The 22203-nt window shown below is 40.2% G+C and overlaps 1 protein-coding gene across 1 annotated transcript in view; it reads left to right on the top strand.

Moving 5' to 3' along the window:
- Positions 1–1270: 1270 nt before the first annotated feature.
- The window catches only part of CAPZA2 (capping actin protein of muscle Z-line subunit alpha 2), a 30069-nt gene continuing 9136 nt past the window's right edge, over positions 1271–22203 (top strand). The window contains exons 1-6 of the mRNA XM_084787570.1: positions 1271–1428; positions 13415–13478; positions 14305–14356; positions 18629–18692; positions 20809–21015; positions 21770–21849. Coding sequence (XP_084643696.1) covers positions 1390–1428; positions 13415–13478; positions 14305–14356; positions 18629–18692; positions 20809–21015; positions 21770–21849 — 506 coding nt within the window. The 5' untranslated portion in view covers positions 1271–1389. The remainder of the gene's footprint in view (positions 1429–13414; positions 13479–14304; positions 14357–18628; positions 18693–20808; positions 21016–21769; positions 21850–22203) is intronic.

Here is a 22203-nt window from a genome sequence, read left to right as displayed (position 1 = left end):
CTTTCATGTTGTCTCCACAGGTCGGAGTCTTCAGGCGGACACTTGCTGCTCCCGCCCTTGTCGGCATTCCTCCTCTTCCTGTCCTCTGCAAAGGAACCCTCTAGTAAGTCAGCTAATGCTAGCGCTCTCGGACTCTTGGAAGCCTTTAGGGTGCTCACACCTATCAGTTACACACAGCCGGCAGATCGACACTGCCGAACGCACTTCTGTTCGCGTCATGACACTGTCCGAATGCTTTCAACCGTTTCTCACTTTCTAACTATTCAAGTCCTAACTCCTAGCTAAACTCTACGTCCTTGCGAAACAAGGTGTCGTTTTCAGTTGAGAAGCTCTCCTCTTACCTGGGAGCATGTAAGGAATACAGATTCTCTGGTCTCTGGCAGACTGAACTAGCAACCTCGATTTTAACAAGATTCCCGGCTGCTTCCTGTGTCAGCTTTAACTGCATCTTTCCTTTTTTGTGTGTGTGAGCTTGAAGCTTCAGTAGTAGAGTTTCCAGATTTAGCAAATAAAAATAAGAGACTTCCAGTAAGTTTGAAAGCAATGAATAATGTTTTTAATATCTGTCAAGTTCTTCATGGAATAATTACCTTAAAAACTGGCTTATGGGATTGAAATTGTTACTGGAAGGCCTGTATGCATTCTGGCCAGTCAGCTCATGAGGACAGAGATTCAGGGCTAAACTAACATTTCATTTCCTTCCAAGATTACAATGCCTTCCGTAGCTCAATGTCTAATTAGTAGAGTTGAATTTACGAGCTGTTTCTCTGGGGTTCTTTGCTTTTTTCTTCACCAGTGTTTATTCCTAAGAACCAGCACAGAGGCCTTCCTATCATAAAAGAACAGTAAGTATTTGTCGGATGAATAAACGAACGTATCAAAAGCAATCTTCCAATTATGGACTGGATTGTGTGTGTGCCTATTTTAATTAAACGTGTTTTTCCTAATCCTTAAAAATGTTTTAAATTGGTACAGCTTTCCACATTTCATCTGGCAGCGTTCAGGACTTCATGGGAACAAAGTCATGGGCTCAGAACGTACCCGTCGCCAACCGGGCCCATATGGTCATCCTTGGGTAGAGAAGGCACCAAGAGCTGGGAGGATAGGAAATACCATAGCAATCCGGCTTCGCAGGCGCCGCGCACGCGCACAGCCGCACTCCGGACTGCGACCTGGGGAGGGAGGGAGGGAGGCGGAGCTCCGGGGCGCGTGCGCAGTGGCGCGGACCCCCGGGAGGCGGGGCTCCGGGGCGCGCGCGCGCGGCGGCCTGGGCGGCGGGGCCCCTCCCTTGGCGGGGGCGCGCGCGCGCGGCGCGGAAGACCGCACGGGAAGGGGGAAGTCAGGTGGCCGCCGCCGCCACCAGCGCCACGGTTTGTCGCCAGAAGGAAGATGGCGGATCTGGAGGAGCAGTTGTCCGATGAGGAGAAGGTAGGCGCCGCGGCGGTGCGGAGCAGGGCGGGCCGTGAGGGCTGGAAGCTGTCCCCCCGGGCGGGCTGCGGTGGTGGGCCGCACGCTTGCGCTTCCCGAGCCGGGGTGCAGCGCCCGCTTCCCCGAGGCCGGGCCCCTCCGCTCCTTGTAGGGTGTGTGCTCCGAAAATAGGAAGCGGAGCCGAGCGGGCGGGGGCGGCGGGGGCGGCGGCGGCGGGACCCGCGGCCTTGGGGGTCCCGGCTGGCGAGCGGCGGACGGCCGAGCGGCGCCGCCTGGCCTGGGGCTGTCACGGGTGAGGCGGGCGGGCGGGAGGGGGAAGCGGCTTAGTCGACCCTCACTTTTTCCTGCAGTTTCTCCTCCCTAACGCGAAGTGCTTCCTGGTTCTCCAGGGTGTTTCCTTCCCTCCGGAGGTCGCAATCTCCACATCCCGCCCCTTTGCTCCCCCCCCCCCACCTCCCCCTATTGCCATCTTTTTCTTTTATTAATTTTCTCATTATTACTTTGCTGCTCCCATGTTCGCCGGAAGGCAGTTATTGTTCACAAAGACAACCACCACCAACCCCCATAGTTGTTTTCGGCTCAACTTGGCTGCTGCTCCCCTTGGGGCAGATTTGGTGACATCCCATCTTTCTGATAGGACCTACTCTGAAGAGGGAGAGCGGGTTCAACTCCTTTTCCTGTGTTAAATGCTGTGACAGCAATGGTACCAGATGCACGACTCAAGTTCTCACATTTGCCATAGGAAATCCGATCATTGAACTAAGACTCTTGCCCATTTTCTTTGGCGACTGTGGAGACCTCATACTTAAGGGCGAGTCACGTGAGAGGAACGCTGTACATCTTGAGTATTTCCTGGAAAAGACGGACATTTTTAAAACTTAGATTTGACTGACATACGAATGTGTTGAACTCTGGAAATGTCCGACCTTATGCTTAGTTTTTAAGTTGCAGACGAGTAGACCCATGTAGGAAACATGCTTCTATTTGGGTGTTAGAGAAACACTAAGGATATTTTCAGTTGGGACCCTATATTTTTCATACTGTGTTGTCGTACCGAAATTAGGGTTCTGTCTCTTTATCCCTCCGATTGCTTAGAAGTCAGCCTCATGTATGTTTTTGGAAGTGTTTTGTTTTTTTGTTTGTGCTCTTGGTGAAAGTGGTAAGTTAACAAAGTGGGGGGACAGCAACATACTTTGCCTTAATGTACAGAATTAGACCCCAAGTCCCTAAAAGTTGCTGTACATATTAACATGTGTAACACTGAATAGTTTTAAGTTGTTGATTGAAAATATACCAGTGCACTGCACGGAAAATTAAATAATGTTACAAAGTTTTCCAAGGGGGAATTTTCATGTTTAGTTTACTTTTTGTTAGTGGCTCAATTAGCTAGAACGATAGCTGAGGAGAGAAAGGGGGGTGTTAATGGAGACCTGCCATGTTGTTGGAAAGGCTTGAAATTTTAAAAATGAAATAAGACTTCTTATTCTTCACACTCAGAGGCAGGTTTTACAGAATAGTGTGTAAGTTCACCTACTGGCATAATGTTGGGAACAGATTAATGAGAATTCTAAGTTTAGACTTAGCATCTTTTTTGTGACTTGGGTAAGAATATTCTGTTGTAATTTTATGTACAGATTTTATAACAGCAGTATTTTCTAATTTAAGGAATAAGTGGCCAAACTTTCAAATTAAATGTAAGTAGCTAGTAAATTGAAATTTTAACATTCTTGTTATTTTAATTACCCAATAGACTTGTACTGTTTTAGGAGGAGGGTGTTTTATATGGGATCAGAAATGGATTTAAGGTGATGTTTTAAGACCAATACTTAAATTGTGCTTTTTTATTGTTGTTTCCTTGCTCTTGATTTTAAGGAGTAAGTTTTAAGTAGTTTGTACATGTGAGGAGTGTCTGTTTAGGCTGCAGGTCCACAGAAGGCAGAGCACTATGTTGGCTCCAACACTGTACTTTGTAAGACAAACACATTGCATTTTCTTAATTTTGAGGTAGGTAGTTTTATTTTTACCATTTTCCCATAAGTAAATGAAGGTTTTAAAATCTTATGTAGGAGGGAAATGGCAAAGGTGAAATTTAAACTCAAGTTTGTGGGAATCCAAGGTTTGCTGGTTCTAAATTTGTGTTTATACTAACTCTGCGTTTCACTAAGAAAAGGCTAACTAGTAAATTTGTGTTTTCATAATTTTTAATTAAAGTTTATCTTTATGTAACATGAACATTCTATATGACTGCTATATAGTTTCTTACTGTCCCCATGAAAGGAGGGATTTTAGAAATAAATCATAGCTGAGTGTGGCAGAGCAGATTTGTAATGTAAGTTCTGAGGAGGCTCGGGCTGAGGCTATCTAGTTCTTAGGCCAGCCTGGGAAAGCAGCAGCATTGCAGTGCACACCTGTGATCACAGCACGGTAGAGGCTGGGCGGAAGGAACAGGCGTGCCCCAGGGTTCAGTTTATGGTCCGGCTTGTGAGTTGCAGAGCAGTCAGTGCTACACAGTGAGACCCTGTCTAAATAACAACAAAAAACAAAGGGGAGAAAATATCTAGGACACGAGGGTTCCTTTTAAAATCATGTACAATTGCATTTTTGAGTGTGCTGTGATTTTAATGACCTTATTTCTTTTGGCCACAGTATTAATAGGAGGTAAATTTAGCTGAAGAAACAACAAGGTCCCTTAAAGCCATTATTTATCATAGTGTGACGCTATACATCTTACATAGTTATAGGAGCTCCAAGCCAAAAAGAGTTTTATGTTTTTCTTTCTTGGGTCATTTGTATTGTATAGTAAAGCATTTCTTGTTAATTTGAAATTATATGAAATTGTCATGTAGAGCTCATATAAAGAGAACCATTCCCAAACTCCCCTGAAGGAAGACAGTAATGGTTGAGAGAATGTTCTCTTCCTAGACCTCCCATCTCGCCAGTGATCCCAGCATCCACTTCTCTGACTTCCGCTTCTGTTACTGCAGCTGTGGGTAGCTGGGAACTGTGCTGTGCCGTGTTGCTCAGTGCCGCTTCCTGGTCTTTCACATGTTTTGAAAGATAAACATTATACAGAGGGTGATGAAATGGTTACACGGTTAAGAGCACTGGTTGATGTTCCAGAGACGTGGGTTCAATGCCCAGCACCACATGGCAGTTCACAACTATCTGTAACTCCAGTTCCAGGGGATCTAAACACCATCACACACTCAGACTCACAGACAGGCAAAGCAGCAATGAACATAAAATAAATAAATAAATAAATTTTGTAGGAACCCACAAGAAGACCATCAAGGCTGTCGGATCTGGACCCAGGGGCCCTTGCATAAACTACTGCACCAACCAAGGACAATGCATACAGTAAACCTAGACCCCCCTACTCAGATCTAGCCAATGGACAGCACATTCTCCACAGTTGTGTGGAGAGTGGGGACTGACTCTGACATGAAATCTGGTATACCCCCTATTTGGCCACTTCCCCTTGGTGGGGAGGCCTGGTGGCGCTCAGAGGAAGGGTAAGCAGGTTACCAGGATGAGACATGATAGGCTGTGATCATATGGTGGGGGAGGAGGTCCCCTTCTGTCACAGACCTAGGGGAGGGGAAATAGTGTGAAAGAGGGAGGGAGGGGAGGAACAGGAAGATACAAGTGAGGAGAAAACAAGAGGGATGTAATCTGAATAAATTATTTAAATAAAAAATAAAGTTCTTTATTACTTAAAAAATCATTTTTTAAAAGTTAGAACTTTTACTCTTCTCTTGATTTAGTTCAGATCATCTGGCTCATTTAATCTCTCTTGAACTTAATAACACATCATTGGTATTAAACACAGTTTTGTTTAATATTTTCTGGTTTACTTTGATTCTTGTTCTGTTAGAATCCCTACGTACAGAAACAATCATCTCTAGCACCTGTCAGTACACTGCTTGTGATTAGTAAAAAGGTTAAGTGCATGAATGAATAATCCATACAGTCACAGGATTGGGAGAAAACCTGTTTTGAGAAGAGGAAAAGCATATAATGCCAGATTGTTCTATGAAAATCTAGCTGCCTAATTTTGCCATTGGTTTTTAAAGTCTTAGGTATTCTAAATGAAATTCCTGTTGTTTTTTGAAGTACAGGTGTCTGCAATTCAAATGCTATATACAATTTATATTTAAACAAAAGTGTTTTCCCCTCCTATAGTCATAACTGACTTAGGAAATCTTGTGTGTATACAAATAACTTATGAGCAGCTATAGTTCATCATAATGTAACATTTGTAATGTCTTAACAAAAAGTAGGCTTAACCAGTAAGCTATGTTGGAATATTCATTCCTAATTTCATCCTGTGAATGAATTTTTGTTGAGTTAATTTCTACTGCAGGCAGGAATTTCAAAGCAGCTATAATATAAATGGATTTTTTAGACTTCACAGAATGAGAAAATTTTATAGTGTATTTCAGGGCATTTGGGAGCCATTTTCCATAAAGAATAAAATTTTGCATTTCAGTGCAGAAATCACAGGTCCAAAAATAGCAGAATTATAAAACTGTTATCAGGAATACATTACTTTATCTAATGGTTGGGTTTTTATAAAAATACCTCAAGTTTCACTTTTTAAAAATTGAAGTTTATGGGCTAGAAACTTATTAACAGAATGCTTGCTTGCCATACATGAGGCCTTGAGTTCATTTGCCAGTACCAAAAATAAATTTAATAAATTAATTAAATTTATGTTTATGGGAGTTTAAAAAAATGCTTCTCTAGAATTTGTGTTGGTTTTGATAAAAAGCCAGTTGCACACAGGTGACCATGGAGTTGAATGGGATTCTCACGTTTCTCTTGTGCTCTTTCTTGGTGTTTGAACAGAATCTGACTGATAGAATGAAAAGGAGTGTTGGTGTAGAGAAAATGAATGCACTGCAAACAACAGATGTACATAGATATAAACCATCCTTGTAACACTGTAGGACGCAACAAAACTAACGTAGTGTGAAGATGTCTGTATTATAGAGTGTTTTTAGGAATACTGATCCTAGGGCTGGTGAGATGGCTCAGCAGGTAAAGGCGTTTGTTGCCAGCCCTCATAATCTGTGCTCGACCTCCAGAATCAACACAGTAGAAGGAAAGAACTGACACCTGAAAGTTGTATTTTGACCCCATTTATGCTTCACGGTGTGCCATGTGCGCATCCCCACCCCACCCCCACACAGAATGAGTAAATAAAAGTTCAAAAATACTAATACTATACTAATACATGTTGTTTTATGACTTTTCTTGGGAAGAACATAAACAAATGTCCATTCAGTCCAGATAGGACACAGGTATCAGACCAACAAAACAATTGCACTCAAGTGTAGCTTAGTGTAGCTTAATTTATTAGTGTTGCTTACAGGAACATGGGTACCCTTTGACAGATGTAGCAACAAGTAATCCCACCCCAACATGGGTAGTGAAGCTGCTAGAAAGCTCTGTCATGTGGCAGAGCTCTCATTTTGCTCATTCAGACAGGAAGCAGAGAAAAGGAAATACAAAAGGGGCCAGGGCAAAATATAGCCCCCATGTACACTCTTCTAGAGGTCTTCAATCTAGGACCCACCCCACTGCTCCAGTAATGCCATCACACTCTGGATCCATCGGGGAATCGATCCTGTGGGAAGCATCCAGTCAGAGGGTAGCCAAGTCCTAGTCCCTGAGCCTGTGGCGGGCATTTGATACTCACACCGTAATATCTGGCCGTTCTAAACAAAGGAGAGGCCACTAGTACGTCAAGATTATGTTCCGCACAAAGTAACTACTAAGCTTCAAGTATGGGGCAGAGGTAACTTATATTTTGTGTTACTATTCAACAAATATCAAATGGATTTGCTGTTTGCCAGGCTCTTTTCAGGGTATCCAGATGTGGCAGTGCACAGGCGAAATCTTCCTTTGTATTCCCAGTTAAAACAGGCAGAATTTTAAGGATTTTAGAAGAGAGCTTAGAAACTTAACAATTTTTGTTGTTGCTTATATTGATAAGTTTTGTCGTGTACAATTTTATATATATATATATATATATAAAATCTTGTCTCCGCCCCCGCTTGTTTTTATTTCTCTCCCACCTCTGCCAACTCCTCCTCCCTCTTTACAGGGATCATTTCCCATATTCGTGGGTTCTTTTTTTTGTCCTGTGTCCCACAGAGGTTAACTAGAGCCATCTGTGTGGCTTTGGGTTCGGAACTTTCTATTAGAGCCTGGTAGACTCACCAGTGGGCACAAGATTGTGTGGCATGCCTCCCTCCTCCAGAACCCATTAGTTTCCAGCAGTTCAGCAGTAAGTGATAGGGACGCACGAGTGCCATCTGCATCTGAAGCTGACTGTTGAGGTTTGACCAGTGGGCACAGCTGCTGTGAGCTCATAGCTGCCAGGGCTGCGTTGTACTTAGAAGACAGCATTTTAAGCCCCTTTCCCTATCTGCCAGCTCTTGTATTGCCTCTCCCCAGCCATTCTTTATTCTCAGTGTCTTGTGTAGGCATGGGTCTCTACATTTGCTTCCATTTACTGCAAAGTGAGGCTTCTTTGATTAAAGCTGAGAGTAGTGTCTGTGAGTATAAACACAGATTTAGAAGGCAGTTGGGGTCTTGTCCCTTTAGCTATACAGTAGTGTAAGTTTCCATTAGGGCATCAGACCTCCTTAGCCATGGGTATTTGCCTGGGTTTACAGTGCTAGACATGAGTACTTTCTGTGGAATGGACCTCAAATAGAATCAGAGAGCAGTTGGTTACTCTCTTAACAGTCACTACTGGGCAGCAAGGGCTTTAACCTGCTCAGCTACCTCACTGATACGGTACATTTGTTTGTTTTTGTTTTTGTTTTTATTTTGTATGTATGGGTGTTTTGCTTGCATGTCTATAACTACCACAGTATCTTAAGAAGATGGTACTTTGTTTCACTGTAACAAGACACATCTAAGAAATACAAAGTTGAAGTTCTTACGAAATTTCACCTAGTCTAGATTTTAATATTTCAGGCATGGCTGGTATATTCCAGGTAGAATTTGAGGCTCTCAGTCTTCTCCCTTGGCCTTCCAGTCTTCAGTGGTACTGCCATCCATTTTAGGTATGAGAAGGCGCTTGCTGTTTTTTGTTTACATAGTGCAATAAAGGAGGCAAGTAAATCCATAGAAGAAAAACTACAAATCACTTTTGCTCTCACAGTAAAAATTATAAATAAAGCTGACAAATTCTAAGAGGTATATACTTTTTTAAAAAGAATCAACTAAACATTTTGAAGCTTAACCACTAATTTGTATCACTAATATATGTATATACATACATACATGTATATATATGTATATAAAACTTGGTATAAATATTTTAGTTTTGATGGTTCTGTATGTAGCACATGTCATTAAGAATGTTAAAAACCACATCAAGTCTTAAGCTTATAAAATATGTTTGATTATCTTATTAACAGGCAGTTTTCCATTGTTAGCTGTGGCCATGACTAAGACTTTGATGTTAGTGCTTCATAACAGCTCTTCACCTTCAGAGGGGGGAGGTTAAGACAGTTTACATAATCAGAATAGATGGGACTGTAGGCTTAGCAAGTGCACATAATAATCCAGGTCCATTTCCTTCTCCTTGAAACTGTACTTTTCCTCCCCCTTTCTCTTCAATTATTGGCTAACATATATATATATATTACTTTCTGTTGCTGTGATAAACACTGTAGCCAAAGGAAACTTAAGGAAGAAAAGGTTTTTGAGTTTTTTGTTTTATTTGTTTCCGTTTGGTTTTTGGCTTATGGTTTCAAAGGGGTGAGTCCATCACGGCAGGGCCGCATGAGCAGGAAGCTGGCTTATCACAGAGGAAGCAGGGTGAGGTTATAAGTTCTCAAAGCCTGTCCCCAGTGATGCACTCCCTTCAGCAAGGTCTCACCTTCTAAAGGTCTGTAACCCCCAATGGTGCCATCAGATGGGGATACATGGTCCTGTGGGGGACATGCTTAGTTCAGACTACCACGGCATGCACATCATTTGTTTTACCATGGAGTTTTTTTATATATGTGTATCATTATACTTTGTTGTCATTCTTTCTACTTCCCCACCACCGTTTTCCCTGCCCCTCCCCCCCATCAGGTTTCCTTTATTCCCAGTTAGCAAGACTGAGACTTTTACACCTCCATAGCCACAAAAGCCAGTTCCCATAATGTATTTCTTAGGTGTCTCTCTGTATGTTGTTGACGATGTTTCTTTAGGAAAACCCAGCAAACATGGTTACTAGCATTCCTTAGGTGTTGCTAAATTGAAGGCTTAGGAACAAGTATCTATTATAATTTTTGACTGTTCAAGAAATGTTAGGTTTCATTAATTGTTTTAAAACAACATCCATCTAACCAGACAATATTTATGGAGTATTTACTGAACTGACTATGATCCTAGAGGTTGAAGATAAAAGATGCCCAAAATAATGGTTTACGCCATACAAGAGTTCATAGTGAAAACAGCCCTTAAAACAACTCTTGAAAGCCAGGCGCCATGGTGCATTCCTGTAAACCCAGCTTTCAAGGAGGCAGGAACAAGTGGATCTCTGTGAGTTCAAGGTCAGCCTGGTCTACAAAGCAAGGCCAGGACAGCCTAAGCCATACAGAGAAACCCTGTCTCAAAAAACAGACAAGGCCAGGTGTGGTGATGCATGCCTTTAATCCCAGCATTTGGGAGGCAGAGGCAGGCGGATCACTGTGAATTCGAGCCCAGCCTGGTCTACAGAGTAAGTCCAGGACAGCCAAGGCTACACAGAGAAGCCCTGTCTACGAAAACCAAAGTAAGTAAGCAACCAACCAACAACAAACAACTCAGTGCAAGGGAAAGAGGATTGAATAAGACAGAGATAAAGCAGAGAAGGATTCTAGGCAGTGCTGCTTGAAAAGGGGGTGCTGTGGTAGAAGGCACTTCAGCTAGGTCTCAGACTAGTATTCTCATATTCTCTCTTCTTACCCTCTTCCTCTTCTCGTGTGTGTGTGTGGGGGGGGGCAGATATGTTGGATGAAGGCACGAGGGAAGTTTATATAGTGATGGAATTTTGTTGTCTGCTTCACTGTATGCACATTCATTAAATCATTGAACTGTGCATTTGAGTATGTGTATTTTATCTCAGTATATAAATAAAATTAGTTTATATATATATATATTTAAATAAGTAATAGGATGGTTGCAGGTCTGAGTCTACGGTAACCTACCAATTGCTGATTTAGGTCAAGGACATAAGAACTTTTGCATGCCATGCAGAGGCGTCTGGAGATAATAATCCTTCTAGCCGGAGGAGGCACTGCATCGTATGCCCCTAAAGGGGATCAGGGGAAACAATTACTTCCTACACCAAGGCTGCACTTTGTGGCCAATGTTTTCTGCCTAGGGCTGGAAGGTGAGAAATGACACCAGGATGTCTATGTATCTCGTCTTTCTTCCTGTTTCCTATCTTTCTGTTGATGTGATCATTACCTCCTCATTCAGCTTCCTTAGGATACATGTTGTCCCTTTTATTTTAATGGATTTGAGTCCTACAAAGCTAAGCAGCTCTAGCAGTAACCAAGTAAATTCTAATTTGTCTGGTACCCTTCTTGAGCCTCAGAATTACAAGAGGCTTTCCCCCTAGCTGCTTCTCCCACTTGAAGCATGCTTCTCTCGCCTGGCCTGCATCTAAACTTCAGCGTCTTCTAAGGCCAGTGAGACCCCCTTGCTTGCATAACCATGGGTGAAGGGTAATGTACAGGAGCATGGACAATTTACTGGTGACTGCACCAACCAGTAAACCATTAAAAGCCTGCAGATACTCAGGGAGGAGCGAGACCTCATTAACTTCTCTCTCCATCTATGGCGGAATGTTTGTGGGCCTAGTCTTATGTAGCTCTTGGCAGATAACACAGCTACTTGAGACTTGAAGAGTATATTGACCAGGTATGCCTGGAGGACAGTGGTCTAGCACTCTACTCCTGGCTCTTACATTTTTCTGTCCCTTCTACAATGTTCAATGAGCCTTGGAGATACAGATGTTCCTTTTAGAGCTGTGCTTTCAACAGTAACTCTCAGCACTTTGGACACAGCAAAAACAAAATAAAATACAAATAAAGCTTTTTCTGACCAAAACTGATTAACAGTACTGATTGGTGGATATAAATAGAGAAAAATTTCACATATACAATCTGCCTATATAATATGCCTTTAAATAATATTCTTAAACATTTTAGAAGAAAAAAAATTTTTTTTGTTTGTTTGTTTGGTTAGTTTTTTGAAACAGGGTTTCTCTGTATAACAGCTCTGGCTGTCCTGGAACTCGCTCTGTAGACTAAGCTGGCCTCGACTCACAGAGATCCACCTGCTCCTGCCTCCCAAGTGCTGGGATTAAAGGCGTGTACCACCACCGCTGGGTGAAACAATTATTTTCAAAATGGGCATACAATAGAAGTATATTCCTTTCCTTGAAGACTTTTAACATGTGTATAAAATAATAAGCCTACCAAAATCTGGATGTGGTGTAGTTCTGTCGCCTTCATTCTCCTCCTCGTTTTCTTCCCTTTCCTTCTTTTCCTCTAGTCATTCCCTTTCCCGTCCCATCCCAAAACAGATGGCAACTGTTACCAAGCTCCTTTTCTGGAGAGATGACCCTACTTGAGATGGGACTGCCCATAGTTTTCTAACCTTTATGATGGTGCAAAGGCAGTACACACTCAGTGAAAACTATTTCAGATTTGAACTTAGGTCTTTTCCTAGACTAAGGATGTGTGGTATATGCTTATGAGACTGCGATCTCCACCTCCCAGTTAAGCGTAAGGACACACTGTAGTGTATTGTGCCTGGCAAACCATGGGGTTTGATAGGTAAGATGAATTACATACTTCTGACTTAACATTATCTTTAACTAAAAATGGGCTTACTGGATGTACAACCCCAGTGTCAGTTAAAGAGCATACTATAAAGTGCAGTGCTTTATAGTTACTGCAAGTTGTTCTGTGTGTCAGTAGGTCCTTCTTTATTGCTAAATAATTACAGTAGAGAGATGCACCACAGGTTATTTGTCTAGTGACCTGATAGTGTATGTTTGGGTTGTAAATTATTTCCAGTCTTGAACAATTTTGAATAAGTTTTCGTGTGAATGTAATGGTGTGTGTGTGTGTGTGTGTGTGTGTGTGTGTGTGTGTGTGTGTGTGAGAGAGAGAGACAGAGAGAGAGACAGAGAGAGAGAGACAGAGAGAGAGAGAGAGACAGAGAGACAGAGAGACAGAGAGACAGAAACACGGGGGGAGGGGGGAGAGAAAGAATTTGGAATGATACTGTGTTTTTGCCTAACTTTATAAGAAGTACCAAATATTTTTGCCATGTTAGTTGTACAATGTACAGCTTTACATTCCTGTAAGTATTTAAAGGTGCTGCAGTTGTCCTGAGCCCGCACAAGCCAGCTTTTTATCTTAGCCTTTCTGTTTTGTGTGGAGGTGTATTTTCTGATTTTTTTTAAATCCATATTCTGATGAAGTATCTGTTCACATATCATGCTTAGGTTTTTTGTTTTTTTCTGTTGAGTCTTAAGACTATTTTGTATGGTTTTGAATAGGTTTGCTGATAAAGTTTTGTATTTGGATTAAGATTCGAAGTGTTTGGGACTAGAAGTTCAGAGTATTCTTTATTTTGGAATGTTTGCATGCAATATACCTACCTACTTCCATCCTCACATATGGGCTTCTTCATGAGTTTCTTTGCTTTGGTTTAAAAGAATTAATATTGTGTCTTAAATTCTTGGCCTTCATTTGTCTGTATAGTGTGTGTGTGTGTGTGTGTGTGTGTGTGTGTGTGTGTGTGTGTAATGATACTAAATGATTTGAACAGTAATAGCAAGTGTATGTTTTGAGTGTAAAAATGTTACATTCTTCCAAGTAATTTTCAGAAGAACTTTGAAACTTGTGTAATTGATTGGAGTTTTGTTACTTTAACAGTGTATACTGTAATATTTATATCTTCATTTTTTTCTTAGGTACGCATAGCAGCAAAATTCATCATCCATGCTCCTCCTGGAGAATTTAATGAAGTTTTTAATGGTAAGTCTTCAAACTACCTTTAAAAACTTATTATTGTTGCTGTTGTTGTTGTTGTGTGTCTGTATGTACATACATATATACATACATACACATACATACATATGTGGGCACATGTGCTATGACCTTTGTGTAAAGGTCAAAATGCTACTTTGAATGGGTTGGTTTTTTCCTTTAACCATGGGTTATGGGTTCTGAGGATCCAAACTGTCAGGATACCACGGCAAGTACCTTTACAGCTGAATTCACATCTTGACCCCAGTGATGTGTTTAATCCATAACTCTAAGGCTTGATGTAGTAAATCCTTTAAGAACTGTCTTCTTTTACTTATTTTTAAGGAAATGAAAACTGCCCAAAGTCAGGAAAAGTGGGAATATTTGTCTGTTCCTTGCAAGAGTATGGAAGGACAGAAAGCTTGTTCCTGCCCCTTGGTCACAAACTGTTATCTGTTTAGTTCTGTTTTCTACAGCTCAAACTCATTTGAAATCTATGAATGTATTATCTAACAAGCATAATCTGAAGTATTTTCTGGAAATTGTATCAGACCATTTTTCTGTTGCAGGTTATCTTTAGTTATTTAGAGATACTGTATATTCTGCCTACAGCAACATTTAGACCTTTTTCTTTCTTTTTTAAATTTCTTCTTATGTTACCTAACCAAAATCTTTTGGTTTTTTTAAATACTGTGATGCATATTTGTGGATAGTTTGGTCGTTAGAATATTTTGATCTTGCTTGTATGGGAGGTGTTAATGTATAACTAAAACAAACTATATTTCTTGCACTATTCAAACAGAAAAATAATATATAAAACAATATTGTTTTACAGATGTTCGATTATTGCTTAATAATGATAATCTTCTCAGGGAAGGAGCAGCTCAGTAAGTATTTTATGTTGCCATAGCTAAAATGACTGGGAGAGTAAAGATGTTGTAAAGGTGATATTAAAACACTAATCCTTGACATAAGAGTTTCTGAAGTACAGTTAAAATTTGTACAGCTATTTATTTAAGTATTCACATGTACATATATGTATTAGACTGATAAAAGACATGGGTAGTTAGGGACAAGTATAAAATAAAATTATCATTGTATGTTTGCCTCTTGTTTTCCATACTGCACAACATCACTCATATCTTTGTATAGTTTCTTAAAATTAAATGTTCATTTGAGATCATCAGACTCAGGTATCTGTGAAATGCAGAGATATGCTGTGACCAGTGAAGTGGCCTCAGAATTAATCGGGTTTGGTGTCTTTTGAAATACTTTTGAACAAAAAGACCACCGATGTCATTGTTTCTCCTTTGCTTTGAGATGTTTAAAATGTCCCAACTTGTGGACTGGCTCACATTTGCCACATGAGGATGAGGTTCAGGTTCAGATATTGGGCCCAAATAAAGGCTAGATGCCGCAGTACACATCTGTAATTATAGTGTTCCTGTGGTGAAAATAGGAGGTGGAGACAGGAGTCCCCAGAAGCTTTCCTGCCAGCATATCAGGCCTGGTAGCATACTGTACTCAGCTGTGATAAAGAGATCCTATTTCAAATGTGGTAGAAGGCAAAGTCTGGCACCTCGAGTCATCTTCTGACCTCTGCATATCACTCATGTACAGAAGGACGTGTGTGTGTGTGTGTGTGTGTGTGTGTGTGTGTGTGTGTGTGTGTGTGAGAGAGAGAGAGAGAGAGACAGACAGACAGACAGACAGACAGACAGACGTACTATGTACATCATATACATGTGTACATTTTTCAGATCTCAACTTGAGTTTTCCTTTAAAAGAAATGATTGTCATTTGCGTTTAAATCTGAGGCTTGCATAGTCTAAGTTCAGGAAGAATCACAAAAGCACTCAGTATGTTCCCACATCAGTTCTCTGGAGCAAATTTATCACCAGAAATGTGAGCTCCTCTTCAGTTGCTTTTATACTGAACTTTGATTGATTTATTTCTCTTTTCTACATGTGTACCTTTTCTTCTCTCTCCATCCCTACACTGTGGCTTCATCTCTTCCTCCCTCCCTCCCTCCCTCCCTCCCTTCCTTCCTTCCTTCCTTCCTTCCTTCCTGTCTTTCTCCCTACCTCCCTCCCTCCCTCCCTCTCTTTCTTTCTTTCTCTTTCTTTTTTCTTTCTTTCTCTTTCCCAAGGAGGAAAAAGCAGGGCTATTGTTTTTTTAGAATGGATTGAGTTGATGAAGCTTTACTAAAAGCCAAAACTAAAGTATGTTTCAAAGTAAAATCAGATTTACTGAAGAGCCTAAAGTATCAAATCTAGAACACAATGAAATAGCTTCAAATAATCTTTTATTCAGTGGACAAAAAAAAAATATCAGGCTTCACGATTATGAAATCATTCAGCCTCTTAGGAATTTTTTCATCAGTTTCAGACATGTACAGTATCAGGCCATATGAAATAAGGATACTAGAGACATCAAAGGCCTTTAGAACACAAAGGAAAAACACTTTCTATTTTTAAAAAGTTTTGGTTTATTTTCTTTTTAATTATATGTATACTTGTATGTGTGGATGTACATGTGAGTGCTGGTGTCTACAGAAGACAGAAGAGGGTACTGAATTTCCTGGAACTGGAATTACAGGCAATTGGGAGCTGCCCAACATGGGTGCTGGCGGCTAAACTTGCATGTGTGTGCCCTTAAGCACTGGACCAACCCCCTCTTCCCATTTGCCTGATTCTTAATGCTTGTATTGGAAGGGACTTGGGAAGTCATCTAGTGCAAACTTGGTTCATAAGGTAAATGAGGTTCATACTAGCTAATGATAGGGTTGGAGCAAAACCCAGATATTTCTGACTGTCCGTTATTGAGTATCTTTTACACTGTGCTCACTTTAAGTGTCTTAGAGAAAGCTTGCCTTATCTCTTATTTATGGTTTTCAAGTTTCCCATTCTTCTTATTCCTGTTCCCAGGTTAAAAGATACATTAAGTTTGATGCCGTGGGTAGTAAAAGGCTTTGGGACCACCTATTATTAAATTGCTACTTTTAAGTGTTTACATTTTTTAAACCCTAAACTCTTAAGTGACTTCAGTTTACAAGCATTCCTTTGAAGTAAATAATGTATTAATTAATTTTGCATTGCTGTGATAAAATACCTGATATAAGCAACTTAAGGGAGAAAAGATTTAGTTTAGCTCATGGTTCTGGAGAGTTCTAGTAAATAATGTTGAGAAAACCATGGTAGCTGGAGCAAGTAGCCGAGGCTGTTCAGAGGACCAGGAAGCAGGACCAGGAGATGAGTGTAACTTGGAAAGCCATGCGCCAGTGGCCTACTTCCAACACAAGTCCTCACCTCCTCAGACTGCCACAGCCTCACTCAGTAGCTGCAGCAGCCGTGGAGCATGAGCCTTCTGCGGGCATTGCAGATGCAAACTCCTGACAGTCTGACCACATTGGGGTTATTCTTAGGAAAATTTCTTACTGTGTTGAGAAAGTCAGAAGTGGTAGCGGCTCTGTCTTCCTGTCTCTGCACTTCTGTGCTTACTTCCTTCCATTTTGAAAATGCTAAGTTGGGAGTTTCAAGAGTTGGCCATTTAATTTTACCTTGTGTCTTTATATTTATCGTTCTTGTAATAGTTAGTAGTCTTAAAGTGCAGAACTCTCACTGTCTGTTTCATTAAATGGAAGCAGTTTCCTAGATATCATAGAACAGTATCAATTTAAGAGAAAAACAGTTTTAATTCTGTCTATAACTTTTCATACCTTGGGTCTTTCCATCATACATACTACATAATTATCTGATGAGTCTATTATTCTTCACTCATAAGAGTAGAGAGGCCTTCTTCTTGAGTCTATCTCAGTACTGTTTTCTTAGCTGAGTTTCTGCTGTGGGCTTTTATGATAGCATTGCAGTTTTTCTGTTGCTAATCATCACACTGCATGATATTGTCGTATATACTACTGCCATATTAATCTTTAGAGGAACTTCGTCACTGTGCTTTGCTTTTCAAAATAGTTATTCTGTCTTCAAAACTTTCCAGGGTTTGGTAAGATGGCTCAGTGGGTAATAGTGCTTGTTACACAGCAGTGCAAGCCTAGCAACCTGAGTTCAATCTCCTGAACCCGTAAGGAGAGGACCAGCTCCGTGAAGTTGTCCTCTGACCCCACACAAGCAGCATGACAAGCTGCCCCCTCATCATCACTTACAAGCACAAGGATGATAAATAAACAACTTAAAAAAATCTTCCACTGCAATTCAGTAAATGCCAGTGACCACGTGGTTGGTTCTTTCTGTGACATTGAGCCTCTTTTATGCCTTTACTCTTACTGGTCCCTCTAAATAAAACATTCTTTTCTTCCCACTATCCCCCATGTGTAAATACTTGCCCATGTGTGCATGTGTGGAAGCCTGAGATTGACATGGGGTCTCTTGCTCTCCACTGATGGTGTAGAACTGAACCTGAAGCGCACTCTTGGTTAACCTTGTCACCCAGTGGATCCCTGGAGTTAGCCTATTTCTGTTCCCCAGCACTGGGGTTTCAGAAATTGAGTGCAGTATCCTAGAGATCTGAATTGAGTTCCTCATGCACATGCTGTAAACACTTTCACTCACTAAGCCGTCATCCTGCACTCACCTCCCACTTTCTAGAAGACTGAGCCTGCTTAATTCTTAGTATCACATTCATGAGATTATACCAGGTTTTTGTTTTCTTTTTCTTTTCTCTTTCTTTGGCTTGAACAGTGTAATTCCCCAAAAATGAATTCGTAAATCTTGAATGTTACTTTCTACTTTTTGCTCCTGCTTGGTGTTTTCTTGTGTTCAACTATAAGACCTTTGGCAATAGGAACTGTTGGATTATCACAGTACCTAGTCTGTTTCCTGATTTCTTAAATAATTGTGTGTGTGTGTGTGTGTGTGTGTGTGTATGATATATTGATAATCATTGCTTTCAGGTTCTTGACTAAGAAACCACTTGTATTTACATTATATTTTCTATATGGTTATTTTATTCTGCCAAGTTAAGGGCTGCATATCATTGCTTGGTTTTTAAAACAAGCATATCTGTATTTTAGTGGTAGTTAATAAAGGTAGGTAAGAAAATTACAGTTTTATCAACCACAACATGTACAGTATAGATTAATTGGCAGATAACTATGAAAAACATTAAAACAATTTTAAATAATTGGCTTTTTCCTTTTTTAGTGCATTTGCACAGTATAACTTGGACCAGTTTACACCAGTAAAAATTGAAGGCTATGAAGATCAGGTAAGTTTCATAAACATCAAGTTACACTGTTTATGTTTTATTTATAAAAACTTACCATGGAAGAATTGTGAGATGCTGCCACATTACTCATTTTAATTATGGACATTTACTGGCAAAATAACTGAAATGGTCATTTTTATTTTTGGAACTAGTATTACCACTTTTAGCAATAACCAGGTGTAGTGGTTCTGATGCCCTCGTTTGGCCTTCATGGGCACCTGCAGTCACAATGAATAGACACACACATTCATACATGTAATTAATTGCACACTTACTGCTTCATTTCTCCAGAGATTTTGGTGTTTTAATTTTTTCTTTTAATTGGTTACCATTACAAAAAGACTATACCAAGTTTCTTTGTATTCTTAGTAACATTGGCAGTGGTTTTCTTTAGATAAATTCCCTAGAAGAAAATTTGCTACATTATAGAATACATCTTCTAAAAATGTTCAATGCTTTTTAAAGTCTTTTTAACAAGCTAGCATAATTATAATACTTAAAACCAAGAAAGTTCCTAAAAAGCATATATTTTACACATGACCATAGGTTTAAAAACTTTAAAAGTAGTAACAAATAAGGTGCCAGTGGCATGGCTCAGTGGGTAAGAGCACTGGCTGTGCAAGCCTGATGCCCTGAGTTTGATCCCTAGAACTCACAGTGGAATGAGCGGACTTTCAGAAGCTATCCTTCTATAATTGCTGTGTGTCAAAGTTTTAAAAGTATCCATTGTAAATAAGAACAATGTTAAGGATTTACAATAAATAATACCTCACCATTTTTAATGGTGCTTTCTCCTTCTCCAGGAAAGAAAACTCTTGTAAACACATGTAAATAAAGAGATGACATACCAGTAATTAATTGGATTAAATTATACTATTAACACCATGGAATGTTATGCAACCATTAAAGAGGATGGTGAGAGATAGCTAGGAGACTTTGAGGGACTTCTGTAGATATTTGTTTTTAGAAAAAGTTGTGTATGTGTAGCTTTACAGAACCAGACCCCCAGAGTCTGCTGAAGCCGAAAGCCAAAGCTTTATTCAGGGTACAGACTGCAAAAAGAGAATGCAGCACTGCCAAAAAGGAGTTTGGGGTTTTATAAGGTGCTTTTCGTTGGGGACAAGAGAGCATTAAAGAAAAGGAACTGCGCAGAGTTTGGGGTGGGGGTCTTCTGGCCATTAGGACAGCAGAAGGTTGTGGGTAGGTTCTGTTGAGACAAGCGTTCAGCAGACTTCTGAGAAGTGCAGAATGTTCAGTTCCTATTTCCCCAGTGGGCTGAGTGCCACGTGGTCATCCATCTTGGTGCCTTCGGTGATTACATTTTGGGTCAAAGCAAGGTGCATAAAAAAAAAGTTTGTGTATACATTTTAATCATTGTTTGAAAACAGTGTCCCACAAACTATATGTGTGTGCAGATACGTAGATAAGTGTACATATTTATCTAATGTGGCATCTTATGTTGTCAGCATGATTTACATCAGGGATGGGGAAGTCTTGTACGTCAGTATTGACAGGCTAGCACAGCTGTAGAAGGAGGAGAAAGAGAATGTTTGTTTTTAAAGTAAGATACAGAGTAAAAGGTTTATTCATATACTTCTTAAATGTATGCACATGTACAAAGTATCTTTTAAATTTTTGGAATTCAGTAATAGTGCTTAGCTTATTAAAAAAAAAAATCAAAGCACATGTGGAGAACAGAGAAGACAGGGTGCCAGACAAATCAGGACTGAAGAGCTGTATCACTGCATTAAAACCATCAGGTTGACAGGGCCTCGGTTTTGAGGGATGCATGCCTGCTGTTAGAAATAGTAATCTCCAGCTTTAAGGTGGGCAGGCAAGTAGAGGGGTGGATGGTCAGTTCCAGCACTGTAAGGAGGAACTCAACTTTTTTCTCCACTCAGTATCCAAAAGTTGTCTGGAACAGATACACTAATGTCCTCTAATAGAACATCCCTTCAGTATCTTTGTGGCCTACTCTTTTAAAGAATATATCTGCACAATATAGTTAAAGCAGTTGCTTACAGTATAATTATACAGTTTCGGGAAGGGGCTTAAGGAAGTGTCTGTTACTGTGTCTATATTAATATTTTTTCCTAAATCCATTTGAAAATTGAAGGTGTTGATAACAGAACATGGAGACTTGGGAAATGGAAAGTTTTTGGATCCAAAAAACAGAATCTGTTTCAAATTTGATCATTTAAGAAAGGAAGCAACTGATCCAAGGCCCTACGAAGCAGAAAATGCGATTGAATCCTGGAGAACTTCCGTAGAAACTGCACTGCGAGCTTATGTAAAAGAGCATTATCCAAACGGGGTCTGCACTGTGAGTCCTCCGTGGGCAGTTCTTTCCTTTTGTTACTTACATGTATGCGACAGTTTGTATAGTTCCTTGAAACTTACAGTAATGTATAGGACTAGCGGTTTATAGCTTCTAACCTTTTTCTTCCAAGGATGTTTGACTTTCTAAAACTATATTATGATAGCCTCAAATGGTAGACTAATTGTGCATTAAATTCAATTTGGATAGATGCTGGATTAAAGGATAAGATGGAGCACTCTTTAGTCTTCTGTTCATATTCAGCTTAAACTAAATTTCATTTAGTTACAGAACTCTTAGAACAAATAAAATAATTTGGAAAGGAATCATTTCAATTTATAGTTTAATTTCCTGTTTTTAATGTTATTTGATCATTGATTTAGCCTTTTTTTTTCCAGAATGAAATATAGTAGTAAATATGAATAGTTTTTGGTTTTGAACTTTCCTAGTATTGTTTGTATCCAGATAGGCTCTTTAGCACCTCAGTTTGGACTTCTCCATAGCCATAGTTAGAAATGCAGATCAGATCCTGAAAAATCCACTGCTTGCAATCCTTCAGAGACTTAGTTGGCATAGAGTGGAGGCATCTCCCCAAGCAAGTGAGGTTACATGGCCTTGGTTCTGTTTACATAACCAACCTAATAGGACTATTGCCATAGATTATGCCCACTTTCTACAGTATCTTACAGTTAGTTAACATTAGACATTGTCTGTCCTTAACTCTTAACTCACTCTTGTTCTTGTTTTCTTTGCCAATAAGGTGTATGGCAAAAAAATAGATGGGCAGCAAACCATTATTGCATGCATAGAAAGCCATCAGTTTCAAGCAAAAAATTTTTGGTAAGTTCAAGTTTTGTGCACTTATTTATAAGGTTGTTTGTATTCCATGTAATTCCAACTGTACTTTGTATGAGTAAGAGCAATAGAAACCTGACAAATACAGCTGCTGCCCTTTGAGAGCTCAGTGATGATTATCCTGGTCATTAGAGTGCGGCAAACCTTATGACAGTCGCCGAGAGTGTGGGAGAGCAGAGTGACTCGAGAAAGGAACAGGCCACCACCTAAGCACATGTGCTTGTAAACAGACCGGCTGCAGGCCATCTGCCCATTCAGATAGTGGGGTCTTCCTGTATGAGGCGAATGCAAGAGAGGAGGACAGGGCAGTTAAAACTAAGCCACGAGTCTTCTGTAGAC

The sequence above is a fragment of the Acomys minous genome, assembly GCF_964271855.1.
Source record: "Acomys minous genome assembly, chromosome: 6".
Classification (NCBI taxonomy): Eukaryota; Metazoa; Chordata; class Mammalia; order Rodentia; family Muridae; genus Acomys; species Acomys minous.
This window is presented reverse-complemented; position numbering and strand designations above follow the sequence as displayed.